Raw genomic sequence first — 22,971 nt, 5'->3', positions numbered from 1 at the left:
GTGTGCTTACAAGTAAAACCTACCCCATACACCCCCGAAACCTCTTCTCTCAACAATTTGTTCCTTAGTTCTTTACTGTTTGCTTTCATGATTGCTAAAAATTATGGAGTTAACTCTTAATAATACACTTACATATCCGTTTCCGATTTTATCTTTTTTAGATATCACCTTTATAATAACATCAAAGATAAGGATAAGTGACTTTCTATCTTCTTTCCTCTTCTCAATCCTTGACTTTTATGTTTCACCTTAGAGTGTGTATTTTCTCCTAGTTTCTATTGTGGAATTTGGGGGTAAGAATTGCTTTCCTTAGGAAGGGCACTGGTCCCTTGTCTTCCAGTGGTCCTTGCTGGTGTGGGAAATCGATTCTCCTTTCTCTGTAGGTGACTTTGAGTAGATCCTCCAGGTGCTTTCAAAATATTTCATTTATTTTCGTTGTTAGAAATACAAGATGGTGTGACTGGGTCTGGATCTTTCTTCATATTAATAGGACTTTGCACTCAGGTATTTCTTTTGATCTGAAGGCAAAGCTCCTTTTTAGCTTCACAAAATTTTCTTGTTGCTTCTCTGACCATTTTCCCATTTTCTCACTTTCTCTGTGCCTATGTTGGTCCCAGGCTACACTTCAGCACTTATGGGCACCTCCTTTATGTCAGCATATGATGCTTTAGAAGTCACTGGAAGCTTTGAGTGCCCAGAAAAAGCTTGCCCTTGAAAATTTGAATTCATTCCTGTGTCTTTTTTCGGCTCAGGTCGGGGACACTCATGGTGTTTTTAAAGCGGGGAACTCAGAAGGATGCTACTAAAATGAGCATACTTCACCGACAGGTTTTCTTATTGTTACTTATCTTTTTTTTGTTGTTGTTATTTTTTTTTTTTGTTACTTATCTTTAACTTGTTCACCCTTATTATTATTCACCGCTTATATTTTAGTTGATAACTTTTAGTTCCTCACCTTTAAATCTTTCCTGTAAGAATAAATAGAGTCTTGACATTTCAGTAGCATTACCGAACCTGAAATCGAGGCTGGTCATCTAAATAATTCAACATGGTCCCTGAAGGAAAAATATTCTGGGCATCACTTAGGGTTTTATTACAAGCCATAGAAACCAGTTGCGCCTTTGAAAAAAGACTTTATTGGCAGAATTGTAGAAGATGTAAACAATCAGGTCTCTAGAGAGCCAAGTATTAGGACAGCGCTGGTCATTTCCAAGGTGGGAGTGCATAGGCAGTCTTTTTGGAGTGCTGACATTAGGAAGATCCTCCTCTGAACTTTGTCATCAGCTGTGACATTCTGTTTAAGAGGCAGGTGGCAAGGAGGAAGGCTGTTGGTATGGTGTGACCCACATACTCACTTCTTGGGTAGAGATGGGACCATCATGGACAGTAGTATCATGAGCAGGTGAATAGCAGAGGGGCAGTTCCCAAAAGAAAAATGGTTTTACCACCAGTAAGCAGGCAGATGAGAACAGCAAGTGTCCCCCGTTCTGTCCTGAAGAGCATCGTTGAGTGCTCACTCTCCTGTCGCCTTCTGCTCCTAGTGCTGCCTCCAGTGCTCGTGCCAAGACACAGTGAATACAACCCCCAGCTCAGCCTCCTGGCCAAGTTCCGCAGCGCCTCCCTGCACAGCGAGCCGCTCATGCCACACAATGCCACCTACCCCGAGTCCTTCCAGCAGCCTCCGTGTCCTGCGCTCCCTCCCTCGCCCAGCCACGTCTTCTCGCAGTCCCCCTGCTCAGCCAGCTACCCCCACTCCCCTGGAAGTCCTTCTGAGCCAGAGTCTCCATATCAACACTCAGGTCAGTAAGAGTCACGGTCTGTGGGAAAATATGGGAAATTAGGACCCGGAGCTGTTATTTATGGTGGACAACCACAATCATGGTCATTGTAACGGACACTCAGTGCTTTACAGGTTTCGAGATATCTCCACAGGCTGTTAGATCCTTTCTCTAAGATGATCAGGACTGTACTCAATTTTTTCTCCACGTCAGATGGAGAATGTGCTGACATCATAAAAAGGTTTAGTGGGAGGCACATCTCACATGCACGGCTGCATGATCATCACGCCTATGAACCAAAAAAGATCTGCACTGTGCCCAATTTGTACAACATGTTTTTGTCCTGATTCTCATCTAAAACCTCTCAGAAACTAAGTGGTCTGAACACCATTTCTGGGAATATCCAAGGATATATATACACACACACACACACATACACACACATGTATATATCCATATATATATATATATATATATACACACACACACACACATACACACATGTATATATCCTTGTGTATATATATATACACACACACACACATACACACATGTATATGTATATATTTATATACGTGTGTGTATTTTTTTTAAGCAATAGAAATAAGATTAAAATACTTCTCTAACCCAAGCAGAAAGACTTGACCTGAGGGCAAGCAACATGGAGAGTCAGGGGGTAGGCCTTTTCTTTGGTGGCCTCTTTCAACCATCAGAGGGAGTCCCTAGTTACAGCAGATAGGTGCATACCCTCCCTCCAGCCAGTGCTTCTCAGTTTTTGCTCTGTGAAGCCAGGGTACCAGCTTGAATAGAGAGCTCTTCAGGAACTATTTACTGAATTGAATAAAGCATACAAAAGAGAAAGGGAGAATCCAGCACTCGGCCATAGTTGCATGCTGCCACACCTGTGAAGTGGGTCCAAGTTGAGATATGAAGAAGAGGTTTATGTGCACCTTGTAAGTGTAAGATAAATAATATCAAGGACTAACAAGTTCCTAAAGGCAAAGGTAAATACACTTGGTGCCAGCTATTAACAATCTGCTGTAGTCATTTATTCATAAATTCACCTTTTAAAATAGATATTTATTAAACTCTTACCGAACCCAAGCATTGCCTTAGGTTACTGAAAAAGGAATTAAAATTCAGAACAAAAATTGTCCCTGTTCTCAAAGAACTTGTAAAATGGTAAAGGAGTTACCTCTTCCCTTCTGAGTTAGTTCTTTTTGCCTCCTCAGCAAGTTATTTATTTATACTTTCACATTTATCACTTTATATTATATGATTTCTTCTCTTTTCCATGCCCAGCATAGAGCCAGCCTAGAGCTGCTCATTAGTTGCTTTTTGAGTAAAGAAATTACTATGCAGGTGTTTGGAACATGTATTAAAGCTCAGAACTGTAGATAGAGATTTTATCGACGCAGTAATGACTGTGCACCTGCTAAGTGTACAGCCCTGGGCCAAGGCTAGAAGTGCAATAATGATTACTGTGGCCTCTGACCTTCAGGAAGCATGATGATGGGAACAATCATGTAAATCAGGTGGTGAGAGGCTGTGTCAGGCAAGTGACTACAAGAACTTGAACTAAAACAGAGGTGTAGGGTTGGAAAGAGGCAATGAATTAGAGGAAGTAGAATCAGTGGGACTTGATGTGGGGGACAGACTGAGATGCTGGATGAAAGTTCAGAAGTCCTCACAGTGTGGGAGCAAGTGGTTAAAGTCCTACACATGGCCGAGTTCATTGAGAGGGAGGTAAGACAGAAACAGAGGGCAGAGCCATGGTTAAGGGACAGGATAATTATGTTGCAAAATAGCATATTTACATAACACATCTATGCTATGAGGATTTCCTGTATGGACTTTGCATTCTGACCCTGGTTACATAAACAAAGTGATGGTGTTCCTCCTCTTCCTGTCCATGAAGGACAGAGCCCAGCCAGGAGCAGAGAAGCTGATTAGGTTCTCATGGAAGGCAGGAAGGCACGGCACTGTGCATTTCAGAGAGAACAATTCTTCCCTGAATGATTAACCACAAATGCCAACCTGAATAACAGATCCATAGATAAGTAAGAGTGAAAGGAACTTTTGAGTTTAATTTGTTCTGTCCCTAAATTTTTAAACAGTTTTATTAAGATGTAATTCAGATGCCATATGATTGATTTATTTCAAGAGTACAATTCAGTGCCTTTTTTTTTTGGTATATTAGATTTTTTTTAAGTTGTGGTAAAATATTCTCATCATAAAAATTGTCATTTTAACAAGTCTAATTCAGTGGTGTTCAGTGCATTCACAATGTCATGCAACCATCACCACTATCTATTTGCAAATTTTTTATCTCCCCAAGTAGAAAAGCCTTACTTATGAAGTAATAGCTTCCCATTTCCTGCCATCCCCAGCTCTGGTAACCTCCAGCCTACTTTCTATCCCTACCAGTTTGCCCGTTCCAGGTACCTGATGATAAGTAGTTGCATACAATATTTGCACTTTTGTATCTGGCTTATTTCACCTAATGAAGTGTTTTCCATAGTTTGTCCATTTTGTAGCATGTATCAATACTTTATTTTTGTGATTGAACAATATTCCATTGTATGGACATACCAAATTAAAAAAAAAAAACATTTATCAGCTGTTAGATATTTGGCTTGTTTCCTCTATTTGGCTTCTGTGAAGAATTCTGCTGTAAATCTTAGCAGGCAAGTGTCTGTTTGAGACGTTGCTTTCAAATCCTTTGGGTGCAGACTTAGGACTGCTGAGTCATATGACAATTCTACGCCCAGCATCTGAACTTTCTAGATCGATTTACTCCAGGACCTGCAAAAGGGCCAGCTTTCATTATAACTTTTTCACTAAGGTCACTGTCCATTTTGTCATAAGGAAATACCATGTCCATGGCCTCCTATAGTGGCTCATGAGCCCCTGCATTAGAATTGGTGATAGGGCCTGGTATAATGTACATGGCTACAGACTCCCAGTGATCTAATCAATCAGAATTTCTGGGCATGTGGTCAGGAATCTGCATTTTTAGCAAGTGCCTCTGGCATTTTTTGCACACTTTTCAGTGTGAGAACTACTTGTGTAGACACTTCAGTTCAAGAAAGGACTGATCCGATCTTATGTACTGTTGGATCCCACCACTAGTGTTTCAAGGCCCTTCTGAACTAACACTGGGAATGGAAACTGAAGGAATCAGTTGTTCTGAGGTTCTTTCTCAAGTTTTCCCACTGCCTTGGAGGTTTTATGGTGTTATGAATTACTTCCTGACAAGCTGCCATCTATGGACTCTATACCATTTGCCTAACCAAGGTCACTGTCTGATCAGGACTGATATTAGGGAAGAAGGACCCTGCTCAGTGTACCCTGGGCCCAAGGTTATAATTGATTTTCAACTCTTCTGTTTTGGAGGCATATCTTGAAGTACCTCAGGAACAGTTCATTCCTCTGGCCTTTGTACAATCTGTGGCAACTTGGAAACTGAAAATAACTAATTTCAAAGGAAAGTCAGCTTACCATGTGCTTTGCAAACCAGGTAACAGACTGTTCTGTCGATGAAAGCTCAGAGAACAGCTCCTCGATTTGAAAAATCCTTAAGTCATTTGAACTCAATGTTAATTCGTTCAGTCAGAGGTAAAACTAAGCAGTCCTCCAGTGGGGATCTCAGAACATCCAGTTTCTTTGGTAAGGCACTCAACATGCCCCTTCAGAAGCATTGTGTTACATTAACATGGTCTCTCTTTAGCAGTAACACTGCCCTCCAAGCCCATGAGTTTAACGGCCAAACAGACTGGACTGTCTGCATAGTTTATCAGCTGACAAAGCCTTTGTTTCACTGCTTTCCTGTCATTGACCCACTCGCCCCATCATGCCACGTAAGCCCCAGGGACCCAGAATGGCTGCACTGCAGGTGCCACTGCTGATGGCCTTTTAGCACTATCAGTACCTCATGGAGGTAAATCACAGGTGAACAGCTAAATGTAGCTGTTTTCCAGGAGTGTTTCCTGTCACCCCAAAACAAAACAAAAATGTGTTTTCAGAGGCAGATGGCATGGCTCTGCATTTTAACTTTGGCTTTCCTCAGGACTTGAGAATGAATGTTATCATCCTTGTTACTAAAGTAAGCTAATATTTTATTTTACCCTAGCATTTAGAGGTTTGTAGGGTTTTGTCCTTGGTGGTAGTGGTGGTGAGGGTTTTTGTTCGTTTGTTTTGTTTTAGTCTTGTTTTTGTTTATTTTGAAATGGTATCTCACTATGTTACCCAGGCTTGCCTGGAATTCCTGGGCTCAAGTGATCCTCCTGTCTCAGCCTCCCAAGTAGCTGGGACTATAGGCACACATCCCCATGCGTGGCTTAAAAGTTTGTAGTTCTTAACAGTTAATATGCAACTGGGGACTTAAGAAAATTAGAGATTTTGTTCTATTGTAAGAATATATTTGCGCCATAGGTTTATAGTGGTGTCTTTCATTTAGCTAGAGGAGTTGCTCAGCTTTGATATTCCTACAAACCATAACCATGTAGCAATCTTACATAGATGCAGTTTTTCATTCTGTAGATCTGAGGTGGGGTTCAATAATCAAAACTCCTAGCAAGATCTGAGGTGAGGCAGACATGACAGCCCCATGAACCACCGTTTGAGTAGGAAGGGTCGAAAGGAGTTTACTATTTAAAGGATCTCTCTCTCTTAAGTGGAGATCCTTTATAAATTGAATAGCAATCCTAGTTTATCTGTTTCATAAAATTATATTTTAGTGCATATAGGAACATATTCTAGATGCAAGAATTACTAATGTATTCAAGGAAAAAATATCAATAGGAAGAGAAAGGGTGCACATAGCAAAGAAAGGAAAACCTCTGTACTGTGGTTGGTTACAGGAACACTTGCTTCAACATTAACATGTGGGGTGAAAACATCACATTCATGGCTTTGCAAATGAAAGATCCAGCTTTCTTTAAAGTACTTTTATGCCATTTGTAACTAGATATCCCAGGAGAATGTGAGCCCGTCTAAGTGGAAGATTTTTCTTTCTTTCTTTCTTAAGTAAAATTCTGTTCAATGTTTTGATTTGTTTTTCATCATATTCAAATGATTTTTTTAATTTTAGGAAATTTTGGCCCATGAATTCAGTTTGGCTCAATAAGAGTAAAGTAAGATGCTATCTTTTATATATGAAGATGAGGTCACCTGCCAACTTCCTTTGACCTATGTTTACTTTAGGGATGATGATTTTCTACATCTGTTCATATCATCTTTTCCCTGTTCCTGTCATTGACTAAGAAGCATATTTACAGATGCTGTAACCATGGAAGATTAACACGCCTCTACTCCACAAGTGTGTTATTAAAAGATTGCAAAGCAGCCTTGCTAGTCTTACAGCCAACCCTCTGGTTGAAAGTATTCATCTCCATTTCCTGGTGGAATCATGGGCTTGGGGGCCCAGGCATGACAGTCATGAGTGCTGTCTGGCTTCCTTTCTTTCAGACTTCCGACCAGTGTGTTACGAGGAGCCGCAGCACTGGTGCTCGGTCGCCTACTATGAACTGAACAACCGAGTAGGGGAGACATTCCAGGCTTCCTCCCGAAGTGTGCTCATAGATGGATTCACCGACCCTTCAAATAACAGGAACAGGTTCTGTCTTGGACTTCTTTCGAATGTAAACAGAAACTCAACAATAGAAAATACCAGGAGACACATAGGAAAGGGTAAGAGCAACTATGTCATGCCGTGGCGTAGCCTTCTGAGCTGAAAGAGTGGAACTAGAAACTAGTCACGAACTGGCCGTGTAGTCCCGTGGAAAGACCCCATGGCTAGCAAACCGTGGGCTGGTTCTGGAATCACCACTGGAGAGAGCTCATGGGCGTTCAGGGTCCTGGTCTCTCCACCTTTGAAGTTGGCAGGCCACCTTTGGGGGTGGTGTATTGCAAACCCAAGAAAGATGACACATTTGAAAGGAGGATGAGCTTATTCAGTGCAAGTGTCATGTGTTACTTTTGAATTGCCTGAAGATGCTCAGGTTGATTTCTGAAGGAGAGGAAATCTGACTGGATGGTTATTGACATGAGGTAAAGTGACCTGCGGTGACTTAGAAGTGAGGTAGTTACAAATATGAAAGAAGTGTGTTTGGAAGCCTTTGACAGGTGACAGGGGCTCTCCTGTGTCTGGCAGTTCTTGTGACAGCTTGTGGGAGGGCACAGGCCTTGCTGGTGTCTCACCTGTGTGCCTTTGACGCCCATCTCATCCATGTTAGCCAGGGTAGCACATCCCAGCAGAGTATGAGGCTGGGCTGAGGGTCTTTAAATACTTTCTTTTATTTTAGAATTGTTGGTGTGTCTGCCTGATAGTACTCAGGAGTCACAGAGAAGGAACCTTCAGAGTTGTTTCATCTTTTTTCTTCCCATCCAGAAAAGTAGCCTCAAGTTTTTCTTTAAGGTTTACAGGGAGATTCATTATTTCACTGGGTGATGCCTCTTAAAGTCTCTCTTGCATCCTTCTTACGTGTCCCCTGTTTTATTAAGCCTGCAAGGTTGAATTCATTTATTGATGTTGCTACTTAATGAAGACAGTTATTTTATGTTTATTTACATTCTGATTCTTTCATAGCATCTTTGAGGCAACTTACAAGAAAACTTTTTCTGTGAAATAATAACTAGAAAATAGAAAATCAGAAACTGAGGTGGAGAAGGAGAGAATTCAAGTACAGTTGCTATCTGTATCTGGGTTTTCACATCTGTGGATTTAACCAAACTTAGATCAAAACATTCAGAAATAAAATTGTATCTGTACTGAAATGAACATGTAAAGACTTTTCTTTTTTCATTGTGCCCTAAACAATGCAGTGTAACAACTATTAACGTATCATTTGCATTTTTTAAGGTATTCTAAGTCACCTAGAAATTTAGGGTATACAGCAGAAATGTGCATTATTCTATACAAATACTACACCATTTTATATAAGGAACCTGAGCACCCTCAGAGATTCATACCTGCAGTGGGTCCTGGAACCAATCCCTGACGGACACCAAGGGATGACTGTGTGTCATCCATGTGAATGAGCATTGTGACTGTGCCTGTCACTTTTGTGATTGGTTTTCTGACAGGGAGTATAGAAAGAGGAAACTCAATCTCCACATAGTTCTAATCCCAAAGGGGAAAACAGCTTACTTTAAAGAAGAAATAATTCTATTTGACTGAATTCCTAAACAAGTTTTTCAGGTGTGACTCTGTTTTAAAATGATTTTTATAAGAGAATCTTCAGTAAAATCTTAAGATAAAATATTAACACATAGTGCTGTGGAGCTGTTTGTTGAGGGCCTTGCAGATTGGTCTCTGTAGTAGACTTCTCCTGGTGCTAGTGAACACAAACATAAAATTAAAATATTAAAGGAGTATTCAGTACTCTCTGAGAAGCTTTCTGCAAGGAGCTTGTTCAAGGTGTTATTGATGAGGATGAGGAGAGCAGGTGCTTGTGTTGCTGACTGAGAGCTAATCTATAAGAGCAAGAGCCAGGATGCAACCTAGTCTAAAAAACCAGGCCACCCGGCTCCTATTGATGTCTCCTAACTGGAGGACGGGCTCTCCACTTTTGTTGGTCCCCAAGGCAAAGTCACAATATTCTCAGAAATCTGCTTAGGAATTACTCTAATATGAAAAAAAAAATCTTTTTTAGAGTTGCTACGAGGCATGCCATAAAGCGTGGCAGCAAAGTGTTTTGACTTGGGATATTTTAAATCAAGGGCCATTGATCTCCTGTGAGATCACCTCTCAGGTCCTGCTGAGATTATTCTCCTTTGAGCAGCTTGGCTTCTCGGGGCACCAGCCCAAGTGTGTAATGATAAGTTAGCAAGAAAGTGAACTTGCTCTGCAGAGAAGCAATAGAGATGTAAATTTCAGAGGTGTGCATTCATCTCACAGACACATACTGAGCACCTGTTCTCAGCCAAACTGGACACAAGGGGAGGGCAGGAGAAAGGACAAAACCATTTGCCTTCCTGGATTACGTGCAGCTAAGGAAAGAAAGTCAAGAGGTGATCTATATAGTATGTCAAATAGAGAAAAACTGAGCAGGGGAAGACATGACAGAGTGTGAAATGGGAAGATAGGTGTAGGCCAAGAGTTCATAGGATATAAATTTGTACTTTAAAAGAATCCTCTGGACTGGGAGTGTAGCTCAGTGGTAGAGCGCTTGCCTAGCATGCATGAGGCCTCAAGTTTGATCCCCAACATTGCAAGCATGCATGTGTTCATGCATGAATAGATAAATGAATAACCTGGCTGCTGTATTGAGATTAGACTGGGGAGAGGGTAAAGGTGGAAGATAGCTACAGAAAAAATTCTGTCCATTATGGTTAGTGATGAACCATTTCTCCTCTTGAGAATTACTGATTAGCTTTGAGGTTACTTTATGTGTTCTTTGTTCCTTAAAATTAGCCAAGCTGGCAGGCTCTCCAAAAAAGAAATTAGTGTTGTTTCCTGGGTGGCAGTGGATGCTTGCAGGTTGTGTGCTGTCTGGTGGGGATGTTTGTACTGGACTTTCCAGCCCTTCTCACCCTGCTTCCCATCCAGTGGGACACACTGTGAGGCAGTGGGGCTGGTAGGAAGCATGTGTTTGCAGCCATGCAGTAGTTACCTGGTGCAAAGGGAATTGAACCCATTCTTCTCACCCTTGCAAAATGTTTTAGGTAGCTACTAACATTTAGCACTAGCACTCTAGAGCCACCTCTTAAATGCGGAGCAATACCTCCAAGAGTCTGAAACGCTGAATTCTAATCTGGGGTCTGTCCACTTTCTTTGAAAACTAAGCAACACACTTGAAAGCTTTGCTGAATAATAAAACGATGATAGTACTGATGACGGCTACCCTTATTGATTACCTCACTTCCCTAGGTGACACTTTGAAGGGACAGGCTTGCTTCCCTTCTGCATGTGTAGACGTGTGGCATTCCACCTGCCTGATATTTTTTCTTCCCTACGTGGGAAAAAACGTACATCAGTTTGATAATTCCTGAATCATTAACCCCAGCTATTGAATTTGCTGAGGTAAACCAAGATCACCCTGCCAAAAATTATCACATATCCTAAATCATTGAATTGTTTTTGGAATTTGTTTTTCACCTTTTTTATTTTATTTTATTTTATTTTTTACTTGGCAGTGGATCTTTACTTTTTAAAATTTATTTATATGCACTGCTGAGAATCGAATCCAATGCCTTACACCTACTGGACAAATGCTCTGCTGCTGAGCCACAAACCCAGTTCAATTTTTCACCTTTTTATGAATGTTGATTTTCTGTCATGTTTTAAGTTCTGTAGAATTCTAGTAATTCTTCCTGTTCGTGAAAGGAATCATCCTGATGCAAGTGTCTGGTGCATCAGTTCCTCGGAAGGAGAATTTACCCTTTCGGGTGTTACTTGATTTGCTTCCGTTCCCAAGGACTTAGTTTCCCTGTCTCAAAATAACCCTTCCATTCTGCTTTCAAGCATGGATATGGCTTCTCAACTTTAAAAATCAAATCCTAAAAAAAGTTTTAACATAGAATGTAATGCTATTACAGTCATTAAACTTGACGTTGAAGAATATCCAGTATCCTGGAGAAAAGTTCGTAATATATTACTAGATGAAAAATAGACTTTTAAAACATCATGTAAAGGATGATTCCAATTTTTTAAATGTACTTCACAGAAGACAAAGATACATAACAGATATGAGCTGTAATTATTTCTGGGCTATGGGTCTGTGGTGGACTTTAATTTTCCATGTCTGTATTTTCTAAATGGGTTTCTTGCTCCTGTGAGGATGGGGGTACATGGGGTGTAGGGGTGCACTGGGGACACTACCACAGTAGTGAGAGAGTGCAGCCCAGCCCAGCCCAAGCCTAGTGGCCCAGTGTGTGACTGGCAGTGAGGGGACATTCAACATAGTGCAGTTGGGCCCAAACCTGCTTGGTCATCTTTGTCCACAGAGACTTAGTCTTCAAATACAGACTTCCTACAGCCCAGAAGTGATTATGCAAATTAGGAAAAGTTGCCCCTTCCTCAAAAGAAATCACTGTCCTCTACTGAAAAAATATTGTAGTAATTATACCAAGTTTGGAAGACAATGAGGCAGGCCCTGGAGTGCAGTGCACAACTCTAGGAACGGTCCTGTGGAAGACCTAGCTCTGTCCTCTGACCTAGGCTCTGGGTGTGGATTTGGAAATCTGGATATTTATTTTCTTGATCATACATTGTTGTAGAACGCTTCAAATATACACGAAGGTAGAGAGAGTAGTGTTATCGAGTCTTCACGTCATCTCTAGTGCCAATAAGATTGACATTCTGTGCCCTCCTTTTACATCTACCCTCCAGACTGTTTTGGATAGAGTATTTTACACCTATTTATTTATTTTTGTGGTGCTAAATTGAATCCAGGGCCTCATACAGACTCAACTATATGCCCAGTCCTTGCTAGAGTGTTTTAAAGCAAATCTCAGACTTTGTATTCCTTTGTTCACCTATTTCAGTATGTATCTCACTTTATAAGAAATTTAAAGAAATACAATTATCACACCCAGAAGTACGTACTGTCTTTAAGCTCCAGATGATCCTGATTACCAGCCGGGTTTTAAAAGATCTGTACAGAAGAGAAGCAAAGGCAAGATCAAGTAACCTCTAGGGAGGCATTAAGTTGTGTTAGTTTGTTAGTCAGCTTTTTGTTGCTGTGATCCAAAGACTGACAAGAGCAACTTAGAGGAGGGTTTATTTTTGGCACCAAGTTTCAGAGGTTCAGTCTATGGTGAGCTGACTCAAGTGCTCTGGGCCTGAGATGGTGCAGAATGTCATGGAGCAAGGCCCCAGCAGAGGAAAGCTGCTGAGCTCATGACAGCCAGAGAGGAGGGAGGGGACCAGGAACAGATACAGTCCCCCAGGGCACGCCCCTAGTGACCTACTTCCTCCAGCTCTATACCCTACCTGCCTACAGTTGGTAGACAGTAGACCATTCAACTTATTACTCCCTTAAATGGATTAATCCACTGCTGAAGTTACAGCTCTCCTAAGCCAAGCTTTTCACCTCTGAACATTGCAGTATTGCTGCTTTCGGGGACATTCCAGATCAAAACGGGAACCATACATTGAGGTTGTGCTCTTAGCAGAGTGGAGAGGCTGAGTTCTCTCAGTAGAGGTGGCATTTACCGTCCTTCCCGGTCAGAAGATCTGCATGCATACCTATGCTTTCCTGACTGCCTCCCCTAACTCTGAGTGGATTCCAGGGCATTGGGTACTCTCCCAGCCTCCCTCTGGTGGCTTTTTCTCTCCTTCCAGTCTTCCCTCCTTGTGCCTCTACTTTGAGACAATAGAACAAGATTAAAGGGACACACTTGCACTCTGACTGCACAGACCTAAATCAATCCCAAGGTGTCACCACACAAGACTCAAGACTCAAGACTCACTGGTCTCATAAAAAGTGGATGGCAGTCTCACACAAAATAAAAAGTTTAGATAAAGAAAGACGCAGCCCAAGTGTGAACAGAGGTCGCCTTGGGACCACATTGCCTGGGTTCTCTTGTAACCTCTTTTGTTTTTTCTCCAGAATTTTTTTATTGGTGGATTACAATTATATATAATAGTGGGGTTTGTTGTTATGTATTTGTACAGGCACACATACAACAATAGCAGGTAGTACTTTCTTATTCCTTATTGCTAGAAGTTAGAACATGTTATAGGATTATATTAACAATAGTTTTGTTTACATTGCTTTATCTAAAATTTCTCAGTTATAATAACACTTTCATGGCATATTTTATTGCTATAAGAATAGGTATGATTTCATAAAGAACTGTCAAATGTAGCTGCAATGAAACCTGCACATGTTCATTATTTACTAAACTGGCCTAAAGAAATGTCACAAAAAGTGGAGAGTTCACAAATAATAACATTCAGTGAGATGCAGTTCTGACAGAGATATAAAAACATATGAGACCACCTGCTAGTATTCATGAACAGAGTGGAATAATGAATTCTATGAGATTCTTATCTGAAAATAGTTATCAAATACCCCATGCTTTAAAATCCAGCCTGTCCAATTTTGTAGACTGGTCTGTAACATAATCTAAGTTCCTTATCTGTGGTTCCCAAAGCGAGAAAGTGTCCATTTCACCTGGAACTTACTAACTTAAGACTTATTGAGTCAGTGAGCTATCTGGCTTTTTTGTTTTGATTTTGTAGTGCGCGGTGCTGGTGATGCAATCTAGGGTCTCCCACATGTTAGGCAAGTGCTCCACTGCTGAGGCTGAGCCATACCCCTGCCCAGGGATCTGTAGAATGAGCCTCCAGGTGGTTCTGGTGCAGGCTGAAGCATGAGAACTGGTTTTTTTTTTTTTTTTTACTTTGTGGCCATCTTGAATCTGATACATATGGTTTAAAGCCACAATTTGGCCTGCCAGATGGATGCAAATAAAATCACACGTCTACTGGACTCTTGTATTGATGATGCCTTCTCTCTAAAAGCTGACCTCCTCCACAGCGGGCTGGGTTTGGACCTCTCCTGCTAAACACAGCGGTCTTCACATTCTTCCCCTTGGCTCTACTACTCCTCTCTCAGGATGCTGGGCCCCTACCCAGCCATCAGCCCAGGCTCTCCTCTGCTTTTCTTTCTCTGCCAGCTTGTACTGTGGTTGCAGATAAGCCTTTAACAGGATTGAAAACCAACCCCTAAATAAAGACCAGAGTCAGATAACAAAAATCTTATCTATTCTACTTAATAGGTTCCAGGAGGATTATATATTTGAAGGTCATTCAGTTCAAATGCATACTGAAGGCTTAGGAGCCTCACTCTGGCTTACTCCACCTGCTTCCCCTCTTTTAGGCCCCCTCGCCTACCCAACCCCTGCCTAAGAGGCAGGCTTCCCCCCGAGAGTGGCTAAGGGAGGCCCTGCTGTCATGGCCTCACCATGGTCCAGTCAAGTCATCTCTTCCAACTTAGTGGGGCTGTTCTGCTTCCTCTCCCTGTCTACCTGTGTTGTGAGTGTCAGGCCATTCAGGAAAATGAATAATGGAGATAAGAAAGAAAAGGGAGAGGAAAGCTGAGGAAAGAGAAGGGGGAGCCAGTCTGACATAGGCAGTGACAAAGTAACAGTGGCCTGAGACCCAGAGCTCTGCTTTTATCTGTGGGACTCTGGGTTGGTTTCTTCCGAGCAATGTGGTTGGAATATATACTAGAAGTTATTCTTCTCTACTACCCACCTGCCCAGGCTTCTCTCTTCTGTGAACTTAGGCAAAATCCTATCAAGGGAAAGAAGAGAGGGAAAAAGGACAAAGTGTGTCGGGAGGTAGTCACACAGAATGCACAATTACCTGCAGTGCTTCTTACAACCTGACAAACCGAGCAGCTCTATTGGTAGAGTTTCCCGAACTGGGGTATGAGAAGCCCTGGCGGTGAGCGGGGGCATCTATAAGCTCTATTCTTTAAAAGTTTTGTATTTTCTTTTTGAGGAAACCCAGCATATAACAGGTATATTCTGGATCACTTCAACAAGTTCCTCTTAACTGCATGGTGGTTATGCTGACATCTGGTGCTAGAGTTTTTACTCCATTAAAATGGGAGAAAAATCATTCTTGTATTTAATATTCACTAGACTAGAATGTCTTTCATTTTATCCAACCCCAGCCCCTTACTGTAATTTTATATTTAATCTCAAACCCTGACATGAGGAGAGAAAGAATTGACTAAAATTTAGCCTGGAATAAAAATTCACGTGATCAGCAACCTTCTCGGGGCGCTCTTTTGAATGATAGCCCCAATAATGTTAGGTAAAGTGGTATAAGCTACATTCGCTCATGACTTTTTATATACTGTGTCTGATAGTGTTGGGAACGTCACTGTTCACAAGTTAAATAGACATTGTCTGACCTGACTGTAATAGTGGGTGGTACACCTTTTAAATGAGATAGATCGCTTTGAAGGATCTAGTAAGACAAACCGATTTATAGCTGTTAGTAAAATAAACTTTAAACTTCATTTATTGTTTCCCCTGGAGTGGGTTTAGTGTGTGTGCTTAAGTAACATTTTTGTGATATTAACTGTCATTTAAATTAAATTTTTTGTTGACATATGTACGTGAAGGATTATTTGTGTTTTTTTTATGATGTATTTATTTTGTTTCTAATATTATGAAACCTTAGTTTGGAATAAATAAGCCTGAGATTGAGAGAGTAACAGAAGCAATAATATATGAAAGCCTACTGGAGTAGTTAGTTGTTCCTTGGGAGTAACACTTGACATGGGGGAGGTACTGGATACTGAACGCAGGTGTGTTCTGCCACTGAGTTATACCCCCAGCCCTTTTTATTAACTTTTTTTAACATTTTGAGACAGGGTCTTCGCTAAGTTGCCCAGGCTGGCCTTGAACTTGGAATCCTTCTGTCTCAGCCTCTTAGGTTTCTGGGGTTACAGACATGTTCACTCTATTCAGCCATGGACTGCATTTTTGAATGGACTTGTGAAAATGACAAAATTTTGACAGCTGAAAATACTCCTAATTAATCACTTTTTAAAAGTAAAAAAAAAATTATAATGAAAACAAGTGGGGGGTTTGGGTCACATGCCTAACTCAGACATCTGTGATTGGTGCTGTGAAAATGCACCTGATGGAAGAGTCCCATCTCTCCAGCTGGAAGGAGCCACTGAGAAGGGAACAGTGTTTGCAGGGCGCTGTGTTTGTGTCCACAGGCGTGCACTTGTACTACGTCGGGGGAGAGGTGTATGCCGAGTGTGTGAGCGACAGCAGCATCTTTGTGCAGAGCAGGAACTGCAACTATCAGCACGGCTTCCACCCAGCCACCGTCTGCAAGATTCCCAGCGGGTGCAGCCTCAAGGTCTTCAACAACCAGCTCTTTGCTCAGCTGCTTGCCCAGTCGGTTCACCATGGCTTTGAAGTTGTTTATGAGTTAACTAAGATGTGCACTATCCGGATGAGTTTTGTTAAGGTAAGGAGTAATTGCTTTTGGATTATAAAAATGAGAAACAACACAAAATTTGGAGGCATTCTTTGGTCTTTGGTGGAAGTGGCAGTAGTATTCAGGTAGATAAGAATTTTTTTTTTTTTCTTGAATTCTGTTAAGAGTTTTTAAGAAGAGCTCTCTATGAACAGGATTTGTCTTGTTTAGCAATTTTGTGAAAGTTCCTAAGCATGTTACTTTAGGAGGAAAACAAATTAAAGGAGCTGTCTGATTTTTTTTTTAAATGAAGGAAATAAGGTGACAATAATGATATTTTATGGGACTAAGTGCTTTATCACCGAGCTACTTCACCAGCCCTCAGAGTAAATTTTCATAGCCCTTTAAAGTTACCAGGACAAAAGATTGTTCTATTTTTTTTTAACAAATTCTTATTTTTTTTAAAATAATTTTAGCAACTGTATTAAAAATAAAAATCAAGAATACATAATATATAATTTCAAAAAGTGGTTTCTGGAAACCATTTCTCTTTCATGATGACAAAGCAGCTTTATTCACATTCACTGTTTTAAGAGCATTTTTGCATGTAAAGTAATTAACACATAATTAGAAATCTTTTCAAATGCTCTGTTACTTTAGAGCCAGCAGAGGGCATTGAATTGCTGTTAATGAACCATCATTCCAACTCTGTAGTTATTTTATCCAGGTCTATTTTTAAAATGAGGATGGAATGCCAACATCTCGTAGAAGTCTGATTTCATCTCAGATCAACTGGATGTATTTTTCAGATATGCAACTTTAAATTTGTAAAGCTAGACAAAAACACAAAAAACAAACTTGCTAGTGTTACAGTGACTTTAAAAATATCTAGCGAATATAATTATAGATGATTAGTTTAAAAATTATAGGTCACTAAACACTGTGGGCGTGATGGATCAGATCATCTCTAAGGTCTTGTTCAACTCTGATGTCTACTGATCCTGGACTCCTTCATTCATTCAATCAACAAATACCTACTGAGCACCTGCCATGTGCCAGGCCCATGTTGTAAGCATTGGGATACCTTGATGGTTACTTGCAGATCTCTGCCCTCATGGAACCAATATGCTAGGAGGGAGAGAGGCAATAAACAACAGCCATAATAAAGGTGAATGGAAGGAGAACATGTAGAGACAGGTAAAGGGAATTGGGTGCTGTGGTCTGGGGAGGCCTCAAGTGATGGGAACCTCAGCCTCACAGAAGACGTTTCAGCAGAGACTTGAAGATGGTGGAGTTGGTCATAGGACTCAGTGGAATGAACAAGCACAAGCACAAAATTCTAACTCCAAGAGTATGCCTGGAAATTTGGAGAAACAAGCAGGCCAGTGTGACTGAGCCAACTGAGTGTGGTGGGAGGAGATCAGAGCAAACCTTCATTAGCCACCACAAGGAGTTTGGCATTTATTTGTGAAGAGGTGACCAGGCTTTGCAGAGATTTAAACAGAAGGGTTCCGTGGTCTGACTAACATTTTTGAGGATCACCCTGCTGCTGCGTGGATAATAGGTATTAATGTAGGAAATGGAGAAGTGAGAAGGCTGTTGTGATATTCAGGTGAGAGATGGGCGCTCCTGCCAGGAGAGCTCCAGAAGAAGTTATGAGGGAAGGATGTCCAGTTGTGAAGGCAGATTTGAGGTGGGTGTGAGGAAAGAGAAGTAGGAAGATGAAATGTTGCCTTTAACCAAATGGAGAAGATGCAGGCGAGTCAGGCTTGGAGGTAAAGTTCAGTTTGGTGACGGCAGCTTTGAGATGCCTGTCACGTGTTCCAAGTGGAGATGTTGAGTAGGGAGTTAGAGGTAAGAATCTCTTTGGGGACAGGAGTTGCATCTGGGGATGTAAACTTGGGAATTTCCTACATATGGATGGTATATAACTCCATAAGTCTGGATGAGATTTGAGTTTAAACTGAGAAGACAGGGGGTCTAGGACTGAGCCCAGATAGAAGGTGAGGGAGAAGAGATTTTTAAATAGCCAGTAAAAGAAACTGAGAAAGACCAACCAGCAAAGTAATAGTAGGACCAAAAGTCTTAATAATGCATAAGTGGATTAGTGAATCTAATGTGTAAAAGGATGGACTTATTTGGAAATACAGATGATTTATCTGTGGTAAGAGGTAGAAAGGCCATGTTAAGTGGGTGGACATTCTCATTCATTTCTGATAGATTCATTTTTCTCATGAAAATAAGAAAAAAAAAGACCATAATCTGCAAGTGCAGACAGGGGAGCAGGCTTTTGGGAGTGGAGCTGGGGTGAAGCAATAAGCTAGAAGGGGAAGTGAGACTGGGGAATGTGGTGCCAGGTGGCAGTAGAGGGCCACTTTAGAATCGTGGTCACGAATGTAAAATGTGAACAGTCATGGTCAAATCTCATTTTTAAATGACTCTACCAAGAAGAGATTCACTGTTCCCAGTAACAAAACTAATAAGTTTGACTTGATCTACCTTTGTTTTTAAAAATAACTTTCTATTAATGTGTAAAATGTACTAATAGATATGCAAGCTTTGATATCAACCCTGAAAGTCAAGAGGCCCTCCAGTTCTCTTCACAGTTTTAAGATCCAATTAGTGACCTGTAAGGAGTAACCATTCTGTGCAGAATGCACAGCGTGAATTAGCGTAAGGTGGAGTTTCTTCCCTGAAGGGAGGAGAAATGACTTGCCAGCATTTCCCAGGTGTTGGGCTGGAGCCCCAGACCTCTAGGGTGGCATGGAGTCGTGTGAACCCAGAGGGAGAGCACCGATCCAGACTCCTCTGGTATCTGATGGGTGCAGTTGTCTGTCCTTACAGGATGGTGCAGCGCCCTCCCTCTGTCGTCGGGAGCTCCCAGTGTGTGAGGTCTGCCAGGAGCTCTGTGCTCTGCCTGGAGGCTTTGGAGGCTGACACAATCACTGGGGCTCTGTTCTTGCCTTTCAGGGTTGGGGAGCTGAGTATCATCGCCAGGATGTCACGAGCACCCCCTGCTGGATTGAGATTCACCTTCATGGACCACTGCAGTGGTTGGACAAGGTTCTGACTCAGATGGGATCGCCGCATAACCCCATTTCTTCAGTGTCTTAACAGTTATGTCTTAAGTTTCATTTCTATAGAATAGATGCTATTGCAGGCGGTGGCTTAGATCATTTTAGACTTGCAACTAACCCAAGTTTCTAAATACACGTGTAAATACATATAATATACACTATTCATATTTTTTATCACCATTTGTTTCGTGCTACCTAGTTAACCTGGGGCCAGTACGGTGTGAATAGAAAAGCAGGCTTTTCAGTCCTGTGCTGCTGCTTTTGTGGGAGAAGCAAGTGAAAGGCAGCAGCGTCAGCCACATGTGAAGGGTGTTGATGGAGCCCAGGCAGCTTGAGTCAGCATGTCGTAAGACCTAACAGAAACACTTCATGTGGCCAAAGTCAGGTTTTGGTAGCTATAGAGCAAACAACACTTTTAGACAAAACCGAGCGATCAAACCCATATGGTTTAAATGATCTCACTTGTAGTGCTATTGGCAAGGGAAAAATAATCAAGTTTGTATAAGGAGTTATGTGAGGTAAGCCACAGATCCTTTATTTCTGCTGGACTACTGTGCTGGTATCAATGGTACCTTTTAAATAAATATAAACCATGATTGGAAAAGAGAAAAAGTGTGAAGCCGAGAGTCATGTTGCCTCAACCTAGCACTCTAAAAACAGAGTCCAGTAAGGGAAAATAAATATGAAAGTAGCACGGAATGCACTATAATCCCAAATTATAAGGTAAGTCCTGAACCACCCAGGGAGGCTCCTGTTTTTCATGTTGGAAATCAGGTTCTGGTCTTCCTGGTGGTTTGACTTCTGAGTCTGTTGCAGTGGGCGATGCCGCCATGTTTAAGTCCCATGCAGAGAAGCAGTAACACTAAAGGGTTGAACAGGGAATCATAACGTTCACTCACATTCCCACATTAAAGCTTCTACTTCAGGGAACCTCTTCTGCCACATTTTCCTGCCTGTTGGCAGATATTAACTATTTACAGATTATTGAAATAATACTAATGGCTCTGAGGGAATCTAGACACGATGTTGGATGAAGTTTATGAATTAATTACCTTCGTGCCTGTATTGACTAAATTATCAACTGGTTAAATCTGGTAGCCTCTTCTAAAGCTAGTTTCCTACCTGGAAATAACTTCACAAGTAAGAATAATTTCATATAAGCTCATATAATTTTGGGAGAACAGTGGTACTGAATAGCAGGACATCTTTTAAAATATGCATAATATTAAAAAACATGTTGTTCTAGGACGATAAAGGGAAATTCCTGAAATTCTTAGGTACTTGCTATCCACACACCACCACATTGCTTGGAAAAATATTTCACATCCTCTTAAAAATGTGTACTTTAACATGGAAGTTTTGCTTGTAACAGACAGTACTTCAATAATCCAGCAGATTGTTTCATTTATGCATTTTATCTAGCATTAGTGCACATGTAGCTGTTTCTCATTAAATTGTATTTGAGGTAGAGATGATCATGTGAAAAAGATATATGAGTGAGCTGCTAATGTCACCTCTTATAATGACTAGTGTTATCTAATAGAAACTTCCATATATATAATAGAAAGTAATTATTCCATTTTGCATTAAAACTAGGTGGCCCACTTAGTGTTTAGAAAACCATAGTTTATTGGTTGATCAACTCTGTATTGTTCACCTATATGTGCCAGGTATAATGTCAGGTACTGTGGAATCAAAGGCAGACGAGGAAGTCCCAACCCTCGTGGAGCAGAGAGTCTAGTAGAAAAGTTGTTTATATAGACATTTTCATGGTTCAGAATTTTTAGAACAAAAATATGCCAATTTCCTTTTGCTTGAAAAAAGTGTCATTGATTTCTTCTTCTTTTTTTTTTAATGCCTGAAATACTAATCCTAAAAATTTCTCTTTTGTGTGAATCTCCAAATTGGTTTCTCCTCCTCCTCCTCCTCCTGTTCCTCTTCCAACCTCCATCTTCTTTTTGATATGGCAAACACAGATGAGCTCATCTAGTCAATCCTCTCCATAAACCATTCTGTAATGGCAACACGGTTAGCTAAAGGTTGCATTGGACACCTACAAAACCTCGTATGATAACTGAATACCGCAGGATATATACTTACTAGATTCGCCAGTTCTATGACATACTGGGTCTGTATTTTTCTAGTTAGCGAGTTTTGTATTTAGGTTGGAACCTGAGTTAAATTTGGGGCTCAAAGTGAGGAGGACATAACAGCATGATGTGTGAATTCAGTTAGTTAGGCAGTCAGTCAGAAGATGTTCCCTCTGTTAGAGGGATTGAGCTTTCCTATTTGAAAGTCCAGCACTCTGTGCCACACCCTGGCTATCGTTAAGGGATGACTTATTGCCTTGTTGTCAGATAATTATTGCTTTAACCCAGAGAAACATTCTTCCCTGTACTTCTTTTTTTTTTTTTTTTTAATGTTTCTCATGTGGCCTGGGACATGGCTCAGTTGGTAGAATGCTTGCCTTGTACATACGAGGCCCTGGGTTCAATCCCCAGCACCACCAAAAAAAGAATGAAGTTTCTCCTTCATTCTTTTTTTTTTTAATTGTAAACAAATGGGATACATGTTGTTTCTCTGTTTGTACATGGAGTAAAGGCATACCATTTGTGTAATCATAAATTTACCATTGATTTCTTAATTACCTGTATTTTGAAATTTTATTTTCCTTCTCTTCTGAGCAATCAGGTAATGAATTCCTTGGATAAATGCTACTTTTCTTCCATGTCTCAAAAGTTTTTATTTTTCTTACACTTGCCTCCCCATTTTCTATTAATTGCCCCATTTCCCCTTTTCTTGGAGAAGTCAATAATTAGGATGGTCTCATGTTAGTACAGTCTGTGGGGGAAACATCAAGAACACATAGCTTTTGTTGTGGAGATCAAATACAGTTTTCTTGATCTCCCCACAAGTTGTCAAACTCATGCTTTTGTAATCTATGTCTTTACAGAATTAATCAGCAGTCGTGGCTTATAAATGACATTTACAAGAACAAAAATACTAATATTTCCATGCAACTTTGGGAAACTAGGACAGGTTATTGCAGTGCACCGGAACTTTTGCTGTGAAAAATAAATTATGAAATCGGCACATATTACCCATCATGTCACACTCAAAGCCTTTATTATACAAGATTAGGTGTTTTCAGGGTAGTATGGTCATAGACTAAAAGGCTTTATTAGGATACCTGTAAAACTCATAATTGAGAATTGAT

The 22,971-nt window shown here is 40.8% G+C and overlaps 1 protein-coding gene and 1 non-coding gene across 5 annotated transcripts in view; one reads left to right on the top strand and one right to left on the bottom strand.

The window, feature by feature from the left end:
- Smad9 (SMAD family member 9) overlaps positions 1–22,248 on the top strand; it is a 62,497-nt gene extending 40,249 nt beyond the window's left edge. For 3 of the 4 annotated variants that reach the window (XM_047554589.1, XM_047554590.1, XM_047554591.1), the window contains exons 3-6: positions 1,542–1,799; positions 7,248–7,469; positions 16,472–16,728; positions 19,648–22,248. In XM_047554589.1, coding sequence (XP_047410545.1) covers positions 1,542–1,799; positions 7,248–7,469; positions 16,472–16,728; positions 19,648–19,791 — 881 coding nt within the window. In that variant the 3' untranslated portion in view covers positions 19,792–22,248. The remainder of the gene's footprint in view (positions 1–1,541; positions 1,800–7,247; positions 7,470–16,471; positions 16,729–19,647) is intronic. The other variant, XM_047554593.1, reaches the window with a different exon arrangement.
- On the bottom strand, positions 1,986–2,085 carry LOC124986052 (small nucleolar RNA U13). Its single transcript, XR_007108960.1, has one exon. It is a non-coding gene; the product is annotated as a small nucleolar RNA U13 (small nucleolar RNA).
- Positions 22,249–22,971: the final 723 nt, after the last annotated feature.

Source organism: Sciurus carolinensis, chromosome 5 (genome assembly GCF_902686445.1).
Source record: "Sciurus carolinensis chromosome 5, mSciCar1.2, whole genome shotgun sequence".
In the NCBI taxonomy this organism is placed as follows: Eukaryota; Metazoa; Chordata; class Mammalia; order Rodentia; family Sciuridae; genus Sciurus; species Sciurus carolinensis.
Note: the sequence above shows the minus strand (reverse complement) of the source record. Positions and strands in the feature narration are given on the sequence as shown.